This window comes from Ambystoma mexicanum, chromosome 1q (assembly GCF_040938575.1).
Source record: "Ambystoma mexicanum isolate Mex_15411 chromosome 1q, UKY_AmexF1_1, whole genome shotgun sequence".
Taxonomy (NCBI): domain Eukaryota; kingdom Metazoa; phylum Chordata; class Amphibia; order Caudata; family Ambystomatidae; genus Ambystoma; species Ambystoma mexicanum.
The window spans coordinates 240415895-240441820 of NC_090922.1; the positions used below are offsets into that span (position 1 = coordinate 240415895).

The following is a 25926-nucleotide window of genomic DNA, read 5'->3' on the forward strand; positions in this document are numbered from 1 at the left end:
AACATCCCCTGGGCGACGGCCAAGTGCCACAGATCCTGGGCCTCCTTGGATAGGGCTGGGGATCTGGTTCCCCCCTGCTTCCGTACGTAGAACATTGTGGTGGTGTTGTCGGTGAAGATCCTCAACACTTTGTCCTTGAGCGACGGAAGGAACGACTTGAGCGCCCAGAACACTGCTCGGAGCTCCAGAATGTTGATGTGGAGAGACCTCTCCTGGGGGAGCCAAAGGCCTCTTGCGTGGAGGTCTCCGGTGTGGCCCCCCCCAACCCTCCAGAGAGGCGTCCGTCATCACCGTCTCCTGAAACGCTGGGGTTTGAAAGTCCGTGCCTGTAGTGAGGTGAGCACGGGTACCCCACCATAGGATCGCCCGATGGAACTCCTCGTCGAGAGGGATCCTGTCCTCGAAGCAGCCCGTCGCCTGAAACCAGCGGACGTCGTGGAACTCCTGTAGCGGACGCATCCGTAGTCTGCAAAGGGGTACAAGATAGATGCATGAGGACATCATCCCGAGGAGGGACTTGATGGACCTCACCCTGGCCACGTCTGTGGCTAGCAGGCACTGTACCTTGCCCAGGATGGTCTTCGTCCTCTCCTCCGACGGGGAGGCCAATTGCCCCACTGTATCGAGCTTCGCTCCCAGAAACAGTTCTACTTGCGACGGAACCAGGTGGGATTTGAGGTAGTTGATGGCGAACCCCAGTTCCGTGAACAGCCCGCCCGTCCTCGTTGTGTGTTCGACGGCGAGTTCTCTTTTCCTTGCCCGGATTAGCCAGTCGTCCAGGTAGTGGTCGACGTGGATCCCCTGCAGGCGCAGCCGCGCCGCCACTGGTGCCAGGCACTTGGTGAATACCCTGGGAGCCGACTTTAATCCGAACGGTAGGGCTCTGAATTGGTAGTGGCGTCCCTCAACCACGAACCTGAGAAACTTCCTGTGCCCTTTTAGAATGGGGATGTGGAAGTAAGCATCCTCCAGGTCCAAGGACGACAGGAAGTCGCCCTCCTCCAACTGTACCAGCACGTGCTGGAGGGTGACCATCCTGAATCTCTGCGCCTTGATGTATTTGTTTAACCGACGCAGGTCCAGGATGGGGCGCCAACCGCCTGTCTTCTTCCTGACGAGGAAGTACCTTGAGTACACTCCGGAGCCCCGGAGCCTCCGGAGGACAAGCTTGATGGCACCTTTCTTGAGCATCGCCCTTACCTCCAACAGCAGTGGAGGGACGTGATTCTCCTTCCTGGCCACGGGAGGAATGCGAGGACACTTCTTTTGGAATTCCAGCGAGTGCCCATTGGCCAGGGTGTCCAACACCCAACTCTCAGTCGAGATGGACTCCCACATGCTGACGAACTTCGTCAGCCGGCCTCCCACCGGGGTGCTTCAGTGGGGGCCCGACGACACGGCCGGGTCAGTCTTGCTTGGAGGCGGCCTTGGTCTCCTTGGCGACGACGGCGGGATCCCCCTTGCTTGCCGCGACCCCTGTAGGCTTCCTGGGAAGAGGAGCGAGCCTCCTGGCGGTATGTGGAAGAGCCACTGCTGGATCCTTTGGAGGCACCCTGTCTGCCTCCGGCGCTCCGAAAGGGCCGTCGTTGTTGATGTACCCCTAAGGCCCGGGCCGTCTCCGAGACGGTCTTGATGGCCTGGAGAGACTCGTCCAGCGCCTTACCAAAGAGGTTGTTGCCGTCGAACAGCATATCCAACACTCTGGTCTGGACGTCCTGGCGAAAGTCTGTCGCCTTGAGCCATCCTCGTCGACTGAGGCAAACTCTGTTGCCCAGTTGGCGAAATCCGGTATTGGCAATGTCCGTTGCCACCGTTATGGCGTGATCTGACGCCACCTCGCCTTCCTGCAGAATTTGTAGGGCCTCCGCCCTCTTGTCAGGTAGGAAGTCTAGCAGGGGAGCCACCTTGAACGAAAGCTCCCGGTCATAGCGGGCCACGATCGCAAAGGCATTGGCCGCCTTAATCGTCATTGCCGCCGACGAGATGACTCGTCGTCCCATTGAGTCCAACTTCTTGCCCTCGCTGTCCAGCGGGGAAGTGTAAGTTGAAGCCGCCGCACCCGCTGCTTTCTTCTTACCCGCTGCCGAGACAACAGAGTCCGGCGTGGGCTGGGCCCTGAGGCACAAGGGGGCGGCATCAGGGACTCGGTACTTCTTCTCGCACCTGTCCCTCTTGGCGGGTGTCGTGGAAGGTTTCTTGAGGACAGCAAGCCCCTCGTTCCAGATGTCGTTGAGCAAAGGCACCGCGAAGACCGTCTTTCTCTTGGCCTCTCGTCGTTGGTAAAGAAACCCTTCCTTTTTTTGTTCTTCAGGGCAGAGCTGGAAGAGCTCGGATGCCCTGGTTATCATGGCGTGAAAGGAGCCAATTTCGTCGGCTGGAGCAGCCTGAGGGGGAGTGGGGGAGGGGTGATGACGAGTTGTCCACTGTGTCATCGCCGCCATCTCTGTCCACGTCGCTGTATCCGTCGCTGTATCCTCTCTAGGGTCCAGCGAGGGGGATGAGTGGTCCACAGGCCTCGCGGGCATGAAGGGCAGAGAGGGGTGGACTCTCCTCCGCTTGTTCGGAGGGTTTCCCCGACGGGCCTGGTTCTGGATCCTCCGTCGAGGTCCGTGGTAATTGCGTCCTTATCTCGGTACATAAGGATTGGATTGCCAATAAAATGGCCACCGAGCTATCCTGGGGCTCGGGTAATGGCTGCGACGGACGGGATGGCCGCTCCACTGGGCCCTCTTCGTCATCGTCGCCATCTTCGATCACGTCAGCGGGAACCGTCCCCTGGGATCGAACCTTCTCGAACCTCTCGTTGAGGCCTATGAACCTCTCCTTGAGGCCCTTCTCGGCTTCCACCAGCTCCTCCTCAGAGGCTGATTCGGAGTCTGTAATGGCCACCGCCCCCCCCCCTCTTTTTCAGCCGGGGACTTTACAGGGGTCTTAACGATGGGCTGGAAAGAGGATTCCCTCCGCGGAGGCAGGGATACTCTGGGGCCAGAGGCCATGTCCACTGGCGTAGTCTCAGCCTGCTTCACCAGGGTCACAGCGACCACTTCGATAGAGGCTTTTGCCGGCTGGATCAAAGCCCTCACCACCTTAGGTGCATCCTGGGCCTTTGCCTTGGGGGGAGGGTCAGCACCTCGCTCCCCCTTCGAGATCAACCAGGGCCGCTCCAGCAGCTTATCCGGGTTCTCTGACTTCCTCTTCCCCGAACCAGAGCTCGTGGTTGAACGTGCCGGGGAAGTCGCGCCCTGCCTGGCAGCCGAAGAGCCCAACCTTTCGGCGCTCCTGGTGCCCGCAGACTCGCGGTGCTTGGCCTTCTGTTGAGCCCCCGTCGCCGGGGCGCCCTCACAGGACTTAGAAGCCCGCTCAGACTTTTTCTTCGCCTTCTCACCTGCTATGCCCTTCTCCATCTAGGCGGCGAGGCGGGAACGACGATCTTGTTTGGTCCGTTCCGAAAGGTTCTTGCAGAACGCACAGTCCTTCTCCACATGCGTCTTGTCCTCATGAAGGCAGTAGAGGCATCGCGAATGCTCGGCCTCCTTGAAAACGTTTTGTAATCCGCATCCAGGGCAGCACCTGAACAGCTTGGATCCGGGTGTCTAGCTTCCCTTGTCCTGGGGCCATGTTCGTTGAGGTAGGCCGCAGATCTTCCGGAATCCTCCAAGAAGCATAAACTCGACGAAAACTTCATCCTTGAGGGGCGTAGAAAAATTCCGAAATGGGTCCCCGTTATCGGAAGTAGAAACAGTGGAGCTTGAGGCTCGATTAAACCGAAAAAATTAGAAAATCTCCTGAAAAAGCGCGAAAACCCAGCAAAAACTCGAGCTAAAGCACGAGGACTCCCAACACTTGAGTGTGCAGTAAAAATCTGAGGATGGCTGCCAGAGGCGGGGCTTAAGGAGAGGGCAGTCATTGGCTAGGGGCAGTATGACCCAGAGATCAGTGATTGGTTACTACTAAGAAAGACAGATCAGAAACGAAACTGATACTGATTTTTTTCTTTACCGAGGATTCCCAGTCTGACGACGGGGAATATTTATGAGCATGTGAATCCATGCCAGACCCCATGCTGGAGAAGCAAATCTGCCACCCATTTCTCTGAATTTTTTTCTTTGAGGATTCAATTGTTTTATGTTCTGAAATGGTATGTACCACTTGTGCCTTTCCAGCATCTATAAAGAATGTCTGCTCTGCTTTAACTAGTGTGCGTGGGATGTGGATACTGCTGATGCGTACAATGTGTCTGGTGTAAGGGAAATCTGCACTGTTGCCATCTGCAATAGGGCTTTGTACCTTTCTGTGGGCAATGTCAAGACCCATGTTACTGTGCTCAATTCTGGCAACATAGGAATGCTGTTGTCCTTAACAAGGATGGGTATTTTATGGGTGCAGGAAAACCGGCATGAATTGTTCAGAGGCAATATAAAAATGAAGGGGCAAAATAGAAATAAACATGCAAGTGCTGAACTGGGTCATAACTGCCATAGCAATCTTCCTGAGAAATGTGTAAATGAAAAAAGAAAACACAATGTGTGCAAGTGGAACAAACCAGGATATCAGCTTGAACTGGCATGGCACTGCCAACATGTGATTAACCAGGAGATTTTCGAACTTGGTTAAGGTAGTAAATGGCATAGCGTGTTCTCTTTCGCTGTTGGAATTCTTCTAGTGTGTTGGGCACAATGAACATTAAAAGCGGAAAGGAGCTGCAGGTCATGACCTTAGCACTTGTCCAAAGGACGGGACATGCACTTGACGCTTGAAGTTAAGAAGGCTGGCACACTGAGAAACTCTTGCATATTTATGAGTATCATGGTGAAACTGAGCACCAACCCAGGCTAGTTGTCACACTGAGCATATTAGCACCACTTTAGGTTTCCAGCAACACATGGATATTGGCAGCATCGTGGATTATTTGGCCAAAGCCCAGATACACTATGGAAGTAATTGGCATGAGGTGGCATCACACAAGCATAAAATATCATTTTGTAATGAATTTTACATCCTTTTAAATGTGAATTAATGTTACTAGCTCATTCAGGGGTAACATGTATGAGTGCACCTTGCACATTATTTAAAATAATAAAGTTACTCACCGTAGTGACTACCTTACTCTTAATCCATAGTCCCCTTTCCTCCATACGCATGGGACATTCCTCCGTCCTGTGGTACAGGACCGGAGCACTTTGTAAAGAGCATCACATTTTTCAAAAATGTGGCCCTCTTTTTACGCGGGGTACCGCATGCGGCTGTAACCCCACCCTCCTTAGCATCGTCCATCAGTCCTTTTCTATCGCCAGATCTATGACCTTCAAGCAATAACAGAGGAAACGTTTTAGAGGGGACGGTGGGCAGGTGTATGGAGGAAAGGGCACTATGGATTAGGAGTAAGGTAGTCACTACGGTGAGCAACTTTATTATACTCCCACGTCCCGTCCCCTTTCCTCCATACTTATGGGAGATTCCCAAGCAATGCTCACAGGAATTATGGGTGGATGGAAACTCCTTACTGAAACAGCTTGCGAAGCACAGCTTGACCGAACTGAGCATCAGCCCTGGAGCCCAGGTCCAGACAGTAATGCTTACAAAAAGCTGATGGGAGGCCCACATAGCCGCTTTCGTGATAGTCTCCCAGGGAACATATTTTTGGAAGGCAACGGCAGCTGTCTTGCCCCGAACAAGATGAGCAGGAATTCCCTTTGGGGCCCGAAGACCCTGAGTGGTATAGGCCCCAGAAATACAGCCAGCAATCCAATCAGGAGATGTCGCTTTCGAGGCCGGCTTTCCTTGTGGATTTCTGAAGGTCACAAAAAGCTGCGAAGATTTCTTAAGCTCAGATGTTCTGTCCAGATAGAACTTAAGGGCTCTTCTAACGTCCAGGCAGTGCAGAACCCTTTCGGTCTCGGAGACCGGGTCTAGGAAGAAGACAGGCAATGAAATTGACTGATTCAAATGAAAATCAGAGCCCACCTTCGGAAGAAAGGCAGATTCGTCCGCAGGACAACCTTATCCTTATGAAAAGTAAGGAATGGATGCTCCACCGATAAGGGCTGAAGCTCACTTACACGCCTTGACGAAGTTACAGCAATCAAAAAGGACACTTTCCACAAAAGGTTACTTAAAATCGACAGTAGCCATAGGCTCAAAGGGCTTATGACATAAGGCCGTAAGGACCACATTCAAATCCCACCTTGGATGCAGGTTGCAAACAGGAGGATAAAGATGCATCAGGCCCGCAAAGTGCCTTTTAATGACTGGATTAGATAGTGAAAACGAGCACTGGTCAGTGGACAAATAAGAGGCAACAGCCGATAATAAGTCCTGCAGGACAGGAAATGAATGCCAGACTCTGCCGGATGCGGAACAAAAGACAGGACCATGTCGATAGGAGCCTCCCTGGAGTCCAGCTGCTTAGCCAAACACCAGTGGCAGAAACAAAGCCATTTACTTCTATACTGCAATCTTGTAGAGGGCTTCCTGGCCGCCTGAATGATGCGCATGCTATCCGCAGACAAATTGAAACGCTCTGAAGATCTGAACGATTGTGGGGAGGTGTGCCACAGCTGCTTATCGCTCTGATGGAGCAGATCGGGGACCAGCGGAAGCTTGAGCGGCGGGCACAACGATAGATGCTCAAGCTCTGAAAACCAAAACCTGGCCAGCCACCAAGGGGCTATGAACAGCAGGGAGGAATTCACATTGTTCCTCAGCTTACAAAGCGCCTGCTGGATCAGAGGAAGGGGCGGAAAAGCGTAGGCCTAGGCCTTCATGTTGTGCCATGGAATCTCGAGAGCATCCCCCAGCGAGAAGGCTCCGAGCCCATTCCTGGAGGCATACAGGGGAAGCTTCCTGTTTGTAGACGTTGCAAAGAGGTCCACTTCTGGAGTGCCCCAACAGCAAAAAATATCCGAGAGGATCTCAGTGTTCAGTTCTCACTCGTAGCTGACAATCACTCGTCAGCTGAGGGCATCTGCAGTGACATTCAGCTGGCCCGGGATGTGTACTGCTACCAGCCAGATAACATGCTGAATGGCCCACTCCCAAATCTGAATGGCAAGATCCACAAGAGGAGACCTGATACCTCCCCCCTGCTTTTTGATATAGAACATGGACACTGCATTGTCCGTGCGGACACGGATCACCCTGTTGAGAATGCCTGATTTGAACGCATTCAGCACCAGGAATATCGCAAAGAGGTCCAGATAATTTATATGAAGCCGTCTGTCCTGCGGCGACCAAAGATCGAAAACCTGAAGATGATCCAGCGTTGCACCCCAACCCAAAAGGGAGGTCTCAGTTGTGACAGTCAAGAGCGGGCAAGGGTCCTGGAAGGGAGCACCCACCGACAGATTGCCGAGAGACGACCACAAGAGGTCCGCCCTCATGAAAGGTGGAACCAGTATCATTTTGGAATCTGTGTCCACTGCTTGAAGCCATGAGCTCCGAAGAGCCATCTGCATCCGCCTCATCTTAAGACGAGGCAAGAGGAAGAGCCAGCACGCACAAAGCCATAAAGCCCAGAAGCTTCTGGTACCACCAGGCCGACATGCTCTCCGACTGCATAAACACCTGACACGTGGCCAACAGATCCACCATTCTGTCCCCAGTCAGGTACACTCTGCAATCGATCGTGTTCCAATGAAAACCCAGGAAGATTAAGTCCTGAAAGACCGTCATGGAGGATTTCCGCCAGTTCACCGACAGCCCAAGGTGGAACACGAGCTGGACGAGAGACTGAAGTTTGCTTGAGGCTTTCAGTGAGGACTGCGCAGCAGCCAATCGTCCAAATATGGATACACATTGATAGCCTGTAGCCGAAGGCAAGCTTTGACGACCGACATCTTCGTAAAGACACGCAGTGCCAAGCTGAGACCAAACGGGAGCACACAAAACTGGAAATGCTCCTACCCCATGGAAAACCGGAGATATTTCCGATGTGGGCTCCAAATGAGGATATGCATATAAGCATACTGAAGGTCCACCACGCTGAGCCAGTGGCCCTTCTGTAGAGAGGCCTTTATCTGACACGGGGTGATCATCTTGAATTTCTCTCGGGGGAGAGAAAGGTTTAACTGGGAAAGGTCTAGGATGGTGCGCAGGCCAGCCTGGTTGGGTTTGGGCACTGTAAACAGATGGGAGTACAAGCCCTCCCCTCGGTCCCCTAGAGGAACGGATTCCAACGCCTTGAGATCCAGAAGCTTCTGGACTTTGGTTCTGAGGGAGGGTGTCCTCCACTGCTGGAAGGGAGGATTGGAGGGTAGGCCAGGGGGTAGGGGCAACCGGAAGCCCGCCAGAGCAACGAGCAAGACCCACCGATCCTCGGTGATGGTCTTCCACACCTCCCAGTGAGACAATGCGCCCTCCCACCAAATCCTGAGGAGGCGGCAGAGGACAGAGAGAAAAATCAGCCTCTCTGCTGTTGTGACGGGAGTTTCCAACTGGAGGATCGACTCTACATGTCTTTCGATCCAGAAACCACCGAAAACCAGAGTAGGACCGAGGCTGCAAGGGCGTTCTCTGAGCCCTGAAAGGAGGTGTCACCAGAACGGACAGGGACTTGGCTGTCTGGGTGCTGTCCTTATCCTTAGTCTTAGTCAGCTCTACATCCGTTGACAAATGGAACAGTTCTTTGCCGTCAAAGGGCAGGTCCAGAACTTTATCCTGAACCTCCTTGGAAAACTGTGGCATGAAGCCAAGCCTGACGAGAGGTGTCCACGCGAAGCAGTAGACCCCGAGCCAAGGTGTCGACATGATGCGCCGCAGCCTCAAGCATATCCTGCGCCAGGACTCTGGCATCTGACAAGCCAGCCTTAAAATCGTCCAGCTTGTCCGCAGGAATGAACTCCTCAAATTCCGACAGACCTTTCCACATTTTCATATTCGCCCCTGGTAATATATTTGTTCATTTATATTGCGTTGACTGCTCGCAAGCATCGGGGCGCATACGTGAAGACAAGGACAAACGGTAAAAGAAAAGACAGGAGACGGGACAGGTCAGAAAATAAAAAGATTAAGCCAGCAGTGGTCAAGGAATCCTAGATGGAATTATTTAAAGAGCATGGTTTTAAGTTTCTTGCGAAAGGAGTAGATGTTTGTTTCCAGTCTGAGACATGTCGGTAGTTTGATCCAGAAGGCTGAGGCACGGGTGGGGAAAGCTCTTCCTAGACAGTTCTTTTTTAAATGTTTTAAATTTTAAAGATATTATCAAGCCCTTGGCTTCAGATCTTAATTTTCTGGTTGGGTTGTAGGATGTGAGTTTGGTTTTTAGGTAGGCAGGTGCTTTACCATAAAGACATTTATGGGTTGGGCACAGGGACTTGAATTGTACGCGGTCTTCCATTTTCAACCAGTGTAGGTCGCGTCTGGCTGCACTAATGTGATCTTTCCTTGATTTTTGTTTGATAACTCTTATTGCCTGAATTTGAATTAGTTGGTACTTGTGTAAACTTTGCTTGCTGGTACCAGCAAGGAGTGCGTTGCCATAGTCCAAACGCGATAGAATGGTGGCTCTGGCAATAGTGGCGCAATTCTTTTCATTGAGTAGGGGTCTAATTGCTTTAAGGAGTCTAATGCAGTAGTTGCAATTTTTGCTGACGTACATAGCTTGAGCATCTGCGTTGAGTGACTTCCAGAGTCATGCAAAGTGTTTTAACCTTACCAAATACTTCAATGCAAGATTCCTTGATTTTAAATGCCTTGAAGTCGGGTGACAGTTTGGCACGTGCCTGGGTGGATCCAAATACCATTAACTCAGTCTTAGTGCTGTTAAGGCACATGCAATTGTTGTTCATCCACTCTTCAATATTCTTGTAGAGGGTGTTCAGTGTAATACTGTCCTTAACGTAGTCACCACTCAATTCCATGACTAGCTGCGTGTCGTCAGCGTAGTTAGTGAAAATCACTTGGAGTTCTAGTAATTCACACAGGAGGCGTATGTAGAGATTAAAGAGCAGTGGTGACAGGCTAGCTCCTTGCAGAACTCCACACGAGATGTTATGTTCGGTTGAAAATTTGTCTCCCCAATGGACAGGTGATATTCTATTCTCAGGGAAAGAGGTAAGCCAGCTTATTGCTTCATTAGAGCAATTTTCAGTTTTAGCTAGTGCTTGTTGTAAAAGCTGATGGTCTAATGGGTCGAATGCAGCACTTAAATCTAAAAACAATAGTAAACCGGTTTTGCCCTTGTCCATGATTTCCAGCATTTTCGTTTGTAAATCTAGCATTGCTGTCTCTGTGCTATGTACGGCTCTAAATCCGGATTGTTGTGGATGTAGTAACTCGTTTTTATCTATGTATTCCTGTAGTTTAGCTGTACCAATTTTATCCATGACTTTAAGGGTGAAGTTGCAATTCGTAATAGGCCTCAGGTTGTTCGGGTCGCGTTGGTCTAAGTTGGGTAATTGTGACTTTATATTTTCCGGCACGGTTTTGTCTCGGAAAGATGAATTAACAATTTTAGTAAATAAAGGAGCGAATATGTCTGGCTATTTAAGTATTACTTTATGGGGAAGCTGGTTTTCCGCTCAAGACTATGGTTTCATGGATGCCAGTGTTTTCTTCATAGTATCGACAGAGATTTGTTGAAATTGAAATTTCCCTTTCCCCTTGTCACTTCGACTCAGGGGTTGGGTTGGGACTTGGTCTCAAGAGCAGATGCAATTTGCTCTCTAGCTTTGGTGATTTTATTAGTAAAATCAGAGTGTTTTCACATTCTAGTTTGGAGGGATTGAAATTGGGGACCAGAGCCTGAGGCTTGTCAATAGATTTCAATATGTGGAACAGTTTGCTGGCTGAACTCGAGGATACTTCAATTTGACTACTGAAGTACTTCCTTTTGGCTTCGTTAATGCTGTTCTTATATGATTTTTCTAATGATTTCCAACTGATCTTATTGTCGTCTTTTTGGCCATTGCGCTTCTCTACGTTTCTTTTCCTTTTTAAGGTAAATCAGTTCTGGTGTGTACCATTTCTAATGGTTGGAGTTAGGCCTGATGGTTTTATCGCGATTAGGTGCTTTCTGGTTATCAAAATTATCTGATGGTCGTATTTGCTAATGATGGTGTCACAGGAGTCTGCTTCCTTAATGTCAGCCAGAATACTGTTGACGCAGGATTGTAGATCCGCACTTTCGATATTTATAGAGTTTGAGTGCACTTTCTTAGCATCGTTAGCAGGTTTTTTTGCTGAGCGAACCAGTAGATTGAAAAATACTTTGTAATGGTCCGTCCATATACATGGGGTAGTAATAACATTGTTTGTTTCGATGTTATTAGAGATAACCCAGTCCAATTGGTGACCATTGGCCATGGTAGGGTCGTGGTTCAACACATTAAACTGGATCTTTTGAAGATTTTTTTCAAGATGGATTGCTTCTTTGTCTTTTGAATCACTGCGCCATCGATTCAAATCTCCAAGGATAATTGTGGATTTGTTTTGTCCTAGTAGTGAGTTGGCGTGGTGTATGAGTTCATCATTGAACTCAGAATCAAGCGAGGGTGGTCTGTAGACAAGTAGAAAGTGGATACAGTTGTCTGCAGGACAGTATTTAAGGTGTAGAGTTTCATAGCCTAAACATATTGATGTCGTGGGGAACAGGTATTAAGTCTCGTGATATTATGGCTAACCCGCCCCCTTTCCCCACTATCTGTTGGTATAATGGATTTTATAACCTGTGGGGACTGCTATGGAACATGTAGGACCTATGGGGTCCTGGAGCCATGTCTCGGTAATGCACATGATGTCTATGTTGTCTGACATTATCAGATCATAGACACATTGAGCATGGTTGTTAAGAGATCGTGTATTCAGTAGACATAATTTAAGTTCATTCGAAATATAAAAATATGAGCCCTGCATTCGCCTGCAGCAACTGCAGGGCCGAATTAGCAAAGATCTTCCTCCCAAATAGTCAAGCAGCTTGTCCTCTTTGGCCAGAATCTGCGCCGCCGCTGTAGACAACGCTGAAGCCGGTCTGGATTGTAGAGTGGCGGCAGCCACCACTATGGAGGAAGGGAGTGGGCAAGACGCTAAGGCTACCTCCTCCGAAGTATGAAGCCTATAACGAGCGTCAATCTTTTTGTTAACGTGCAGTCCAGAGTGTGACTTATGCTAGACCTTGCGGCCCTCGGCCAAAACGTCCTTCTGGAAGAACAAGCCGGTGCGCTAATGAGGAGACAAGGTGAATGGCCCAGAAAGCACCCCTTCTTGCGGAGGTGCCACCTCAGGTACTGGAAGATCCAGAAGAGCCACCATGTCCAGTACCCGGTCATGGAACGCCCTAACAGAGCAGGACTTGTCATCGCCATCCAGATACCCTTTGCGTGTCATCCAACGCATCCGGATCGACCTGCCTCACATCTGGCTCCGCCAAAGACTTGTCTATTGGAGACAAGGGAGGCAGGGGCCGAAGGGCTGGAGGTGGGCCAACCGGTAGTGGTGGAACAGCTGCCGGAACAACCAGTGCTACGACAGGAACCGTCGGCACAGGATTTGGCACTGGAGGGCAGATTTCCTTAAAAAGACCTCCGAAATACTCCTTCATGGGGTCGGAGTGCATGAGCTTCTGAAATTTTCTGAAAAAAAGGCATCCTCTGCCGAAGGCTTAGACACTGGGCGGGCAGAGGCCTCATGAGAGAAGTAGCTCCAGGGTCGCAAGGAAGAGACCTGCCAAGAAGGGCCCTCTCCAGCCGGATTAACAGATCAATGGCGCAGATGCCGCAGGAAGCGAGACCGAGTGCAGTAATGGCATCCGAGCGTTCCAGTCATAAACTGGACGAAACGGCACACAAGGAAAACAATGTTCAACTGAAAAAATGCTCCCAACACCCAACGCCGATGGCGTAGGTGTAAGGGAAGAGTCCAAAATGGCCACCGTAGTTCACGTGGGAACAGGCGCCATTTAGTCAGCGCCTGAGGAGAACTGCGTCACGTGTGAGTGAGGCAGAAGTCTCCACAGGGTCAGGAGTCTTGACTTTAGCCTTGACACAAGGAACCTCGGCAGAGCCAGTACTGTGTGGCCTAGGATGTTTCTGCAACATACTATCAGCCAAATTAGCCTCTAAAAGAGGAACCTCGGCTACGCCGGTAACAGAGGAATTATGGTCTGCGACCTCACTCTGTGCCCCCTCGACAGAACCAGTATCACCACCAGGGCGGGAACGATGAGGAATCTACCTCACCGATAAGACCTTAACAGGCCTCAGTTCTGTTGGTCACCTTAACCTCAGACAGAGGAACCTCGGACCAGAGTCTGGTAACCGCTCCCTCGCGAGGGGCCTTGAACCTTTGTTCGGTACAGAAAGCCTCTACCGGGGCCTCAGGGCGCACCCCGGTGTCTGTATGGGAAGCTCCAGACAAGGAGGCCTCGACGCAAGCACCGGTACCTCCGGTACCCCCACCCTCAGTATAACTGGGCCGTTGAATAGCTCCCACAGGAGGGACCTCGGATTGTAAAGGCACCTTAGAAGAAACCCCTATAACAGAGCTTTTGAAGACCCTCCCGGACCGGGAAGACCCTGGGAAGGAGTCCCCTGGTCGGGGTCCCCTAAAAACTAAAGAACTTACCGGCGTCTGTTCTCATTGATGAAACTCTGAAAATGCAGGGGAGGTATGCGCTGAAACACCTCTTCCCACTCTCCAGACGACGTTGAAGTGCCCGGACCAAAACGGAATCGCAGTAGAAGCACAAGTCCCACCGGTGATCCAGACCCAAACACTCTAAAAGAGGATGGGGAGCCGCCCTGGCAAAGCGTCACTCACAATAAGAACAAGGAAAAAATAACTGGACCGGCGTAGACTGACTACTATGTGACCGCTAAACCGGAGCAGGAGAGAAGGCCACTGGAAGGAAAAAATCTTCCGAAGATGCAAGTGCGTCCAGTCCCGAACGTGCGAAGCAAAGGACTGATGGGCGATGCGCTGGGCGGAGTTAAGGAGGGCGGGGTTACAGCCACGTGCAGTACCGCGCGTAAAAAGAGAGGAAGGACACATTTTTGAAAAATGTGATGCTTTTTACAAAGTGCTAGGGTCCCGTCCCACAGGACGGAGGAATGTCCCATAAGTAAGGAGGAAATGGGACGGGACGTAGGAGTATGAATCTAATTATTAGGGTATTTATTGAATGTGGACCCAACTACATTAAGCAAGAGTGCACTTTACAAGTAATGGGAGGAAATGCAAATGAGGGAAGCCAAGATACAAAGGAGTTGGAAGCCAACAACTGGTGAAGGAGGAAAGCAGGCAATTGGCAGCAAGAGATCTACACGCAACTACAGGAGAAATTGGGTAGGAAATTACCCAGTTTCAGTTTAGGTGGGCAGTGCAAGTGGACCTAGGTGTTAAAGATGAGCCATTCCTTGAAGGGGAGGATCTTGAGCCGATTCCTGAAATGCTATTGACAATTTGTGATTGGCTTCTAAACACTGGGAAAACTGCCAATGTGTCAGTTATGTGGCTCAAAGTTTATATATCCAGCGTTGCCGTTTAGTGCACAATTTCATGATGGACCCAGACACAATCTGCGGTGGCGACATCTGTGGGATGTGGCATATCAACCACCCAACTACTGGAATCTCATTTTCCTCTTCATAAATGGAATGCGGTTTAAGGCCATTTAAAACATTGTGCTGCAAAATGAACCATTATATAAAAAAAAATCTATATATTTATGCAGTAGGAATAGTGAGAGAGATGCCACTTTGCTCCCTACACATTATGTGACAGGCTGAAAGAAATTATGTCAGCTATTTCAGACCAACAATTTCAAAGTTAACCACAAACCACTGCTAAGACCCTACCTATCTGGGCGATTTCATTTCTCAGAAGGGTCTCCATGCAGTCATCCTCAGCAATGTCCACAGGAACATTTCCATCACAGTTCACTGCAGCAATGTTTGCGCCGTGCTTCAGGAGATACCTGGGGTAACAAAGCAGGCAAATCAAACAATGAACAGCATTGCTGCAGTCACAATAGTACATACACAGGTAAAACAGGTTATCCAATGGGTTGTGCAGGCTCTTTAAGCCCAATTTCATTTTACCAAAGGATGGTTCACAATACAGTAGTGCTTCACTTATGCCTTTAAAAGTACACATTCACTTTCTTGCATATTAGTCCTGAAGGATATGTGACAGGAAGAAAATCTGTAGAGTTCTTAACCACAAGAACCGCTCTCTCTCCAATATCAAACGAACTATATGTAATAGTAACAAAACAAAGATACGTTTATACTTTAACTAGCCACACTTATTTGTGATCCGTAAAACATGAATGTCTACTACATGTTATAAAATGCTTAACCGCTTCATGTGTGCAGGGAGAAGCCGATTGGAGGTGGGATTAAAGAATGAGCGGAAGCCAAGCTTAGAACCCCTATTGCCCTCTTTCAAGGTCTCGAGACACTACAATTGAGCTACAAAGCAATGCAAAAAATTTAAAAGTATAGGCAATTCATCTATGCTTGGAAGACTGCCGGTAGCAGAAATGAGGGCAAGGGAAACAGAGGTATACAATAAGGATATGTAGATTAATGTTTTTCATTTAATTTACCCACCACCCTTGATCATGACTTTAATCTTTAAATCTCAATTATGACAGTATCCCTCACTCTGTTGCTTTCTCGTCTGTGGCAATGCTGTGGGTACTTTCTCCACCCTCTCCAAAACCGTTGTAGTAATTCAACAGCCAGGACAGCACCAATTCGATTTGCATGTATTGCTCAACAACCACTTAAATGCTTAACGGGCTATGGAAGAAACTTGGCGTGCCTATGCTGCGCCTTGCTGCACAGTTCTAATAACACTACATTTTAGGAGTTTCATCAAATCTGACATTGTAGTTTTTTATTAGAGTCATCATGCCAAACATTTAATGTATTTGCTTTCAAAATGAAAAGTTGCAACTAGGGTTTAGTCACTGTGTAGCTTTAAAGAAAAAGGTGCATGGGAGACCACATGGAAGGTTCAAAGATGAACACGAGATAATGCTGGGCATGGTTGCCGTGTGAAGGAGAGATCTGCAACCTTATAGCATGGGGATAGCTCCTAGCCAGACAAAAGTCACTCAATCTGAAGGGAAAGCCATCACACCATTTCTTACTGCCAAGAGTGACAGTACCCTCATTCGCTAGAGGAGTGTGCAGATTTTATGGAATGTTATAGCATACATATGTATACCAGACCACTCCAAGAGCAGTAATGGTTTCATGTTTCCTTCCATGGTAAGAGAACACAGCCCCCTACACACAAAAAAAGAAAGGTGTGAATGTCCTCCTTCCCATCAAGTTACAGTCTAACGAATGGGCAGTCCTTTCTGCACCATAGGAAGGATCTGATAAATGGAGCTTAAGCACAATCTCCTATTTCAGTAATCTGCCCAGAATGCTTATGCAGGACGCAACAACATGGCCTTAGTCGGAGCCCCTGTCCTTTTAACCTAGTTTTAGAAATTGTGCATTTTCCTCCACCAGATGGAGGTTCAAGGTGCTCAAAAAGTGATCGATAATCCAATAAACAAAACTAAAATCAGCCCACAGAATGAAGTCCCTGGACAGAAGCAAAGAGGCTAAGTAGGCAATGAAAATAATGTTTAGGTTAAATGCTCTAATCTCTTAGTCAGATTCTGTATAAAATAGGAGTCTGCAGGATTCCTTTTGGATTCCCACCTTAGTGAGGTGAACTATAGACGAGCACACAGGCCATAAGGAACTGGAATCGCGTAAGTCACGTTTTATGGGTTCTTGCATTATTTGGTTACCTTGTGCCTCCAACAACTCACATCTCCATGCAAGTAAGACATAGGCCAATGCAAAGCATACAAGCACTACCGGGATACCTAATCTGTAGTAAATCCTTAACCATGTGGTTCAGAAAAGAGAAACACGCAGATGCACCGTAGAACAAAACTGAAATGCCAGGCCTTGTGAATTCTTACAAATCCCCACTCAACCCCCATGGCAAGATCCCGAGTTACATACTCGACCCAAGACCAATCCACGTGCCAAAAGGTGACCGATGACAGAATATGTAAAATTTTCTATGTCACCTTAAGCACACTTCATATTTGGTGCAATGCCACCACCTAAAAGCCAGTCATGCACACCAAAGGTTGGAATTTATCAAAAACAAATATTTGTTTGCTGTAAAAGTCAAATAAAAGTTATACATTTTGATATTTGCTAGCGAGGTCGAGTACCATGCAAATGGTACTCTGGCATCATACAATCTACTCAGCAATGCGCGTGTGTGAGGAGATGGGGAGCTGGGGTGTGGCATGGGGATTGTTGCAGTCGGAGTCACAAAACACGGGCTAATAAGCCCTGAAGGTAGGGTTGTGTGTGCGTGTTGGGACCCCGGATGGCTTTGAACCAAGACTCCCATGGTACCTGGAGCGCATGCGCAACGCACCAAAGTAGTGGGAGCATTGATAAGCTCCTCTCCAGCTCATGCTGCTTGTTGGTGATTTTAGTGGATGCGGGCAGGGGCCCAGAGAGGCAGGAGCAACATTTGTGTGGAGGCGAAAGACAGGGGTGCAGCAGCAATTAGACGATAGACACAGCCTGCTCCCTTCTCGCTCAGCCTATTGACGGCCCTGAGCGGGGAGCTAGAGAACAGCTACAGTGACTACAACGCCTGCTGTACGTCACCTTCCGAATGCGGGTGCATGTTCACAGGACACCAAAAAAGCTTGGTGAGTTTCGAAAATGTATTTGTCTATGTGGAAAGTACAAGATAAGATGGTGTGACCGATCTTTCTCAAAAAGAGGTCACACCAGTATTAAAATATGGGAGCATTGCAGCAAAGCAACTTGCTTCCATGGTCATTAAAGACAGTAGCAGAGAGCACAAAGAATTAAAAAACTATGCAACATTTTTTAAAACAATGTTTTGCGAATAATTGCAAACGTGATAGAAGAAAATGTCATGGAGAAAGCACTGATGTCTCATCATTAGGTAAAGTCCCATCTTGTTCCGACATGCTAGATGTTACCTAAGGGACCGATATTGGTTTCGGTTAAAATGTTTAAAAAAAAGTTCTGAAGTTCTGTTTTACTGTTCCTACTTACTACATAAATTACAACATAATCCATTCGAATTTGATTGGCTAATATGGGTGGGACTTAACCTTTATAAGCTTGCTGTGTCAGATAGGGGGAATTTCCTGGAATGTTACCAAAGGCTGCAGCACTGGACCACGAAGGAGGAGGGCCTGGAGGATGCTGCTAACCCACAAGATCTTAACCTGCCTGGCTAAGGAGGCAAGCAGGCACTTTGGTGACAGGGCAAGACTACAATTGTAGCACTTTGAAAATGTTTCTAAATACTAATTTCTCTTACTGCTTCAATATTTTGGTGGCCGAAGTAAGTCATTTTTTACCCATTTCTTCAACAGAGTTTTGATGCATGGATGTAGATCAGTTTTACATTCTTTGTTACCTGCCATTAGAAACCCTGGATTTTGTGACACCTATTCACCGAATTGGTTATCCAAAAGCTTGAACTGTACAACTACACCTATCCCAGTGCTTGTCAATATATAGCATTACAATTGAGGGTAGGATTTTAAATGTTACTGGGCTAAAACAGCTACATGCACATTGGTGATTGGTTGTTGCTAATTTTACCATTTCTGAAGTAAACCGAATATAATGGACTCAACTACTTTACTGCTAATATTAGAATTATAATATTTGACTATTCTATAGTAATGTTCATTATCTAACCAAAAGAATAGACAAATAGGAGAGAGCATTATTGCGTTTCTCTTTAAGAGTACAAAAAGACTATTTTTGAAAGTGCAAACATTTGTTGAGCTAGTCACAAAACTATAGGGAAGGTATTTTTATCATACACGCAACGGTAATAAGCATGTCAATATTGCTGTCCAATAGTAAGCCCGTCTGCCACTCACATAGTTGCTCCTGCACTCAAGCACAGACACTCGGCTTTTTCCCGGGGTCTTGATTCTGGCACAGCACTATTCTCTGCCGCAAAATCTGCCACAGCATACAGACTAGGATGCAAATCATGACCAGTTGGCTCCAATCGTATACAGGTCCTGGGAAGCCATATCAGTCGCCACCCACACGAACAAACACCTACTCTGGGCAGTGAAACCAGACACCCATTACTTACTTATAATATATGTCACCTTGACAATTGATCCCTGTAAGGTTTAATGGGTTCCGGGTAGCCATAACAGATGGCTCCCAACATCTAGAAACATCTCTAGGAGTTACAAATCTATATAACCTCTGATGAAGATAATTTGCCATTTTGTCTTCCCACAGAAACCATCATTGGTAGCAGTTGGGGTGTGAGCTTGCCCTCTTTAGCTACTGAACAAGGGTTAATGGCGTTTTTCAAACTAAAATCTAGAAAACTAGAAAAACTGATAAAAAGATGAACTAGAATATCAAACCAAAAACATCTTAATGTTCCAATAACTGCTGAATGCCGTTAAGCAGTCAACGAATGGCTTATGGACTGAGGGTTTCTCAATCCCAACACATTTTAGTGAGGCAGGCACAACCAGGTCGCTTAGGGAGACACTTTATTAATGAAAACACCTGCTTCAATATAAGGGGTTTATTTGGAACCATTTGCATAAGGATGGATATGGGACTAATAGACTATGCTCCATGAAGTTATTCTGAAATGGCCTTAGAAAACATACCATCAAAATTAGTTTGGAGGAGATTTAAGCTATCCTGAAAATGCTACTAGACCTAGACGCTTATCAGAGGGCTTAACACTAGAACAGCTAATCTGATTTCATCCAAACAGAAAGCACACTGATCTTTCTATTAGACACCAATATATAATCTTGAGGAGACACGGACACCGTTAGAATATGTACTAATCAGACCATGCTTCAGTTAGTCAAGAAGGGGGGACTTCCATTCTGTACCCTCAAAACGTTGCTGGTTTATTGCCCAACAAAGCAAGCAGAGATACCCAGCAGTAATGCACTAAATTCAGTCAGAGGTAGCATTTCCTCAGGGTCACTCCAGAACAAAGACTTAGTTCACCAACAAGGATTAAAACAGCTGGCTGCAATCCACCATTAGAAAACTACGATAGCTAGGTTTCAGTTTTTTGTTGTTTATATTGAGAGCTCAGTCAATCCATCAATTAAAGCATTAACACATGTCCTAAGGGAAACACACTTCCAAGGGGCAACTGCAGCAATTAACCTAGGATTAGCCATAGTGTGGAGGAAAACTATCCCATGGAAGAAGAGACAATAATACTTCTGTCTTAAAGCGAGAACCTGCAAGATTAGATGTTCAAGGTGACACTTTACTTCCTAATGAATAAGAGGAAACTTCAATTTGTATACATAGTATCAGCCACATAGGCCTCTAGATAGAGATCACTTGGGGAGGATGCCTAGGAGAAGGATCCAGAAAATAAACAAGGAGAAAGGGGAGGCATCACATAGAAAGATTTTCAAACAAGGATCCAATTGGACAAAAGGGATTGGGGGTCAAACTAAAAAGGTCCAAAAACAATCAATCTCAAAGATAGAACACAACTTATAACCACAAAAGTACAGCGATGAAGACAGGGTTCAAAATTGAGGGGAGCTGGGAGCTATTTAGCTCCTGCTAGCATAGTAGAGCATGGTTAGCTTGAAACCAACCACTACCAAGAGCTACTTTTGGCTCCTAGGGCCAACTGGTGCCTTCCAAACATGTAAATGTGACATTAACTTGGAGCATCTGAGAATATTAATGAAGAAGAATTAGAACACATTTAATATACATATTAACACAATGGTTCATACAAAATGGATAAAAAGGAGCATCCCTGTTAGCTCCTGGTTATCCTGCAGTAGCTCCTGCCTACAGGGTGATGCCTGACACCCAGGAGCTGGTTTTAGCTCGAATCACAATTCCGAACCCTGGAAGACTAGATTTTCTCACCCCACAGAAAGAAAAAGGCAGGTCTCATAATCCAAAGAAAAAAGGGGGAAAAGCAGACAGCAGCTCTTCAAACAATGGAAAAGCACAAGGCACGCAGGATAATCCCAGTAACTGATCCAAGTACTTTTGTGTTCTGGTTTGCACATTTGGGCAGAAACACAAACACCATTTAATGAATACACTTACACAATGATCTGGACAGTAGTTATGCATAAAGTTGTCCACAACCGATAGAATTACATGTGCAGACTTATGAGACTGCACTCCATGACTTAAGTACGATTTTGAACCGATTGGCACTGTGACTCGTGCATAACGGGTCCAAAAGAAGCTTTCCGCAGCTCACTGACGAAGGAACCAGTAAGGCAGTCTACCGTGAACAAAGATGGAGTTCGGAGATAAGCATCTGAGAACAGATTGCCGCTTGTGGACGTGCTGGGAGCGGACAAAACTAACAGGGGAGGTCAGATGCGGGAGGAAAGAGCAGTGATTCTCCGTTGCTACGCAGCGTGACTTGCAGCGGGAACCGGGTGGAAGAAAGCGGGTGAGCTAGTGGACCATACAGTAGCTGGGGAATGCACACAAAAGGATCATGGGAAGCTGGATCTGGGCACCGAGCGATCTGCTCGGAATGAAGAGCCGACACTGAAAACTCGTTCCCTTTGCTGTGGCGGTGGAGAAAAATACAAAGGCTGATGAAACGGGCACAGCTGTCTGCATACCCGGGACTCGGGACATTAAATACGCCCGAAATTAATACAGCAGCGGGCCTGAACGACCTAATCAGCGGAAGCTAGCAGTGCAACATTGTTAAAACATAAGGACAAAGTTGCATATATTTGAAAAACGCTGGCTGAGAAGTGATATGCGGATATTCAAGGGCAGCGATGCAGAGACACAGACGCCTTCAGCTTGGACAGAGCACTACACAGGGCGGGCTCGATATGGCTGTAGTCAGTAAACGGAGGTGAGGAGTTGACCCGATTGCCCCTTAGGGCGTGATTCCCTGCCTGCCCCCCTCAACCCTAGATAGGGCTGTGTGGAGTGGCACAGAATCAACAGTTATGATGAGAGGTGCCTCAGAACTTTGGCCTAGCGCTTTGACAGTTCCGAGTGTTTGCACCCCTTGACATAATTGACAATACAGCCAGAAAATTTGTAGTTCATTTTAACTCAAAGGGACCACATTATGACGCATTACTCAAAAATATGAAGCTGACACTTGAAGGTGGGAAGTCAATATATTTAATATCACTTCAATTTTCTACCAGTTCTAATGCTCATTATACCTGCTATCGTAGCAGCAATTATAATCGTATTTCTAATGCTTGTATCTGCTTAGATTCACTTGCTGTGCATAGGCCACCATCTAGTGGAAGCTGCAGAGTATTAGTTTGTTTTTCGAAACTCGAAAATGGGCGTCGACACAGGGCGCGCCAGTAATACTATCCCTAGTGTGACGTCCACTGTACCCAAGATCCCTCACGCGTCTAGGATCCTCGGATTGTATTTTTTCTGACATGAGGTAGCATGAGGAGTAGCGCGAGTACAGATAATGCAAGCAGATAGATAGAAAGGTAAGACTACAAGCAACCATGCGCCTTCTCTCAGAGGGGAGGAAGGGTGGGTCGCATGTGAATCTAAGCAGATGCAAGCATCAGAAATACGATTACGGTGAGTAATGTATCCCTTCTGAGGCTTGTGGAATCTGCTTAGATCACATGCTGTGCATAGATTAGCGAGCAGTACCTGAAGGAGGTGGGATCTGAGAAGGGTCATGAGCAAATAAATGTCTTGGAACCGCTTGTCCCACTTGTGTATCTGCCTTGGAATGGGTGTCAATGCAGTAATGCTGAGTAAAAGTATGAATAGAGCTCCAAGTAGCTGCTTTGTAAATGGTGTCAAGGGGTACATTTGCAACGAAAGCCAGAGTGGCCCCAACGCCTCTAGTAGAGTGGGCTCTTGGCGTGAAAGGCAGAGTTCTTTCAGAGAGTGAGTAACACAGCTGGATACAGTTAATAATCCACTTCAAGATGGCACCTTTAGAGACGCGATCCCCCTCTCTGCCTGTAGCTACGGAGACCAACAGCTGATCTGTTTTCCTTAGCGGTCTGGTTTTATTTACATAGTAGAGGACCGCCCTACGCACATCTAGGGTGTGTAGTTTCACCTCAGCCGAGCTTTGAGGGTCCTGGAAGAAAGCCGGAAGCTGGATGGACTGGTTTATGTGGAATTTAGATATAAACTTAGGTGAGAACCTAGGGTGTGTGCGTAAAACCAGCTTGTCTTTATGGACAGTAAAGAAGGGATCCTGCACGGAGAGCCTGAATTTCACTGACCCTTCTTATAGAAGTAATAGCTACTAAGAAGGCCGTTTTATAAGTCAGGTGTTTGAGACTGCTTTCATGCATGGACTCGAAAGGGGGGCCCATGAGCTTAGATAGCACCACATTAAGGCCCCACCCTGGTGGTGGGTTTGAAATAGGAGGGTGAAGTCTCTTTACTCCTTCCATGAAGGCTTTAACTACTGGTACTTTCCACCACGAGACCTTGTTATGGGAAGTGGTGTAAGCCGACAGGGCTGCCAGGTGTACTTTCAGTGAGTTAAATACCAATCCTGCATCTAGCAGGTGGAGCATGTATGTAACAATAGTGGAAGGAGTGCAATCAACTGGGTTGATTTGTCTACTCTGGCACCAGATAACGAATCTCTTCCACTTGTCAAAGTAGCAGTGCCTTGTGTTTGGTTTCCTAGATTCCTTTAGGATGTCAATACACCTCTGTGGTAAACTGAGATGTCCAAACTCTATGACCTCAGGAGCCATGCTGCCAGGTTCATTGAGTTGGGCTGCTGATGCACTGTTTGACCTTGGTGCTGGGACAGTAGGTTGTACCAGGCCGGAAGTTTGATGGGCTCGCACACCGCCATCCTGCGTAGGTGTGGGAACCACGGTTATCTTGCCCACATGGGAGCAACTAGGACGAGCGTCATCGACTCTCGGTTCATCTTGTTGACCACCTTCCTGATGAGGAGTTGGTGGAAAAGCGTACGCAAACATCCCTGACCAGTTCATCCACAGGGCGTTCCCCTGGGAGTCTGGTTGGGGGAACCTGGATGCAAATCCTGGGCATTGTCTGTTTTCGCTTGTGGCGAATAAGTCTATAGTGGGGAAACCCCACTGAGAGAAGATTTTTTCTACGACCTCTGTGTAGAACCCATTCATGTTCCTCTGGGAGGGAGTCTCTGCTCAGAGCATCCGATAGGGAATTGAGCTCCCTTGGAACATGTTGTGATGAAAGGAAGATGTTCCGTCTGAGTGCCCATATCCAGATTTTCTGGGCAAGCTTGGACAGATTTGGCGAACAATGCCCTCCTTGCTTGTTTAGGTAGAACATGGCTGTCGTTCTGTCCGTCCGGATTTGCACTGACAGGTTTAGTAGGTGGGGCTCGAACGCTTGAAGCGCTCTGAATACTGCCAGAAGCTCTAGCAGGTTGATGTGGTTCTTGGCGACTGAGGGAGACCAGAGACCCTGAGCTGTGTGGTGGAGATGGTGAGCTCCCCACCCCGTCAGACATGCATCAGTAGTGACTACTGCCTGTACTTCGGGATCGTAAAAGGGATTTCCCTGTGAAAGACCACTGTTTCGCCAACCATTATTGCATGGGACGCATGCGCAGGCGCGCATTGGGGACCAGGTAAATGCATGACGCCATCATGCCCAGCAAACGCATTGCTTTGCGTACCGTTATTTGGTGACCGGACTGATATTGAGGAATTTGCAGTAGTATATGCCGAATTCTTTCCTCTGAGGGAAATGTCAACCCCTCTTGAGTATCTAGGATTGCTCCTAGGAACTGTTTGGAGGTGCTTGGCACCAGCCTTGACTTTTTCTCGTTGATTGAGAAGCCTAATTCGTGGAGGAGGTCGATAGTCCTTTGGATGTTTGTCCTGCAAATTACTGGGGTTTCCCCCGTTATGAGCCAGTCATCCAGATAAGGGTACACCGGGATTGCCTCCCTGCGTAGGTGTGCCGCCGCCACCGCCAGTACCTTGGTGAATACCCTTGGTGCCGAAGCTATCCCGAAGGGCAGTACCTTGAACTGGTAGTGCCGACTGTCCACCTTGAAGCACAAGTACCTTCTGTGCGCTGGGAACATGGAAATATGAAAATAGGCATCTTTCATATCCAAGGTTGCCATGTAATTCCCCCTTTTTTAGGAGGGGGATTACCTCTTGTAGCGTAGTCATGCAAAACTTTTGGGGCTTGACATACTTGTTGGCAGGCCGTAAGTCCAATACTGGGCGCATTATCAAATCTTTTTTTGGCACAAGGAAGTAAGTTGAATAAATACCCTTGTTTACCTGGTGTCCCGGGACGAGTTCCATCGCGTCCTTTGCTAGCAGATTGGCGATCTCCTCGAGGAGAATCTTCTGATGTTCTAAAGAGTGTACTCTGTCGTGGAGGATGGTTCCGGGGACGCTGCAGCAGTTCTATACAGTACCCTGCGGATTCTGTTGACAGCACCCATCTGCCTGATGTGATCCCTTCCCAAACCTGGGTGAAGTTGGAAATGCGTCCCCCTATTGGGGTTGCGTGAGAAGGGACCCTGAACTGAGCGTCACTGCTTTGGTGGAGGCGTGCCGCCTCCTTTACTGGGGCTGCCTCTGCCTTTACCACGTCCTCTCCTATTACCCCTGCCGTAACCCTGGGTAGACTGTTGGCTGTTGGTGTTCCACTGTGTACCCTGCCCCTGGGAATAGTTAGATCCTCTCTGGGAATTTTGGCCGCGTGGGCGACGAAAATTACTATTCCCTCTCTGGTTAGGGGGTTTATTGGTTAACTGGCCAAGGGACTCGAGTGTCTCGTATTCGTCCTTGGCATTCTTCAGCACGTCTTCGACCGCCTTACCAAACAGATCGGCTTCCACCGGTTTGTCCAACAATGATGCCTGGGTTTCTGCCTTAAAACCAGACTGCCGTAACCACGCATGTCTCTTGATAACAGT

General features: G+C 48.0%; 1 protein-coding gene across 1 annotated transcript in view; it reads right to left on the reverse strand.

The window, feature by feature from the left end:
• PPP1R12C (protein phosphatase 1 regulatory subunit 12C) overlaps positions 1-25926 on the reverse strand; it is a 1339157-nt gene that overhangs the window by 1171203 nt on the left and 142028 nt on the right. The window contains exon 3 of the mRNA XM_069638043.1: positions 14790-14908. Within this exon, the coding sequence (XP_069494144.1) occupies positions 14790-14908 (119 nt within the window). The remainder of the gene's footprint in view (positions 1-14789; positions 14909-25926) is intronic.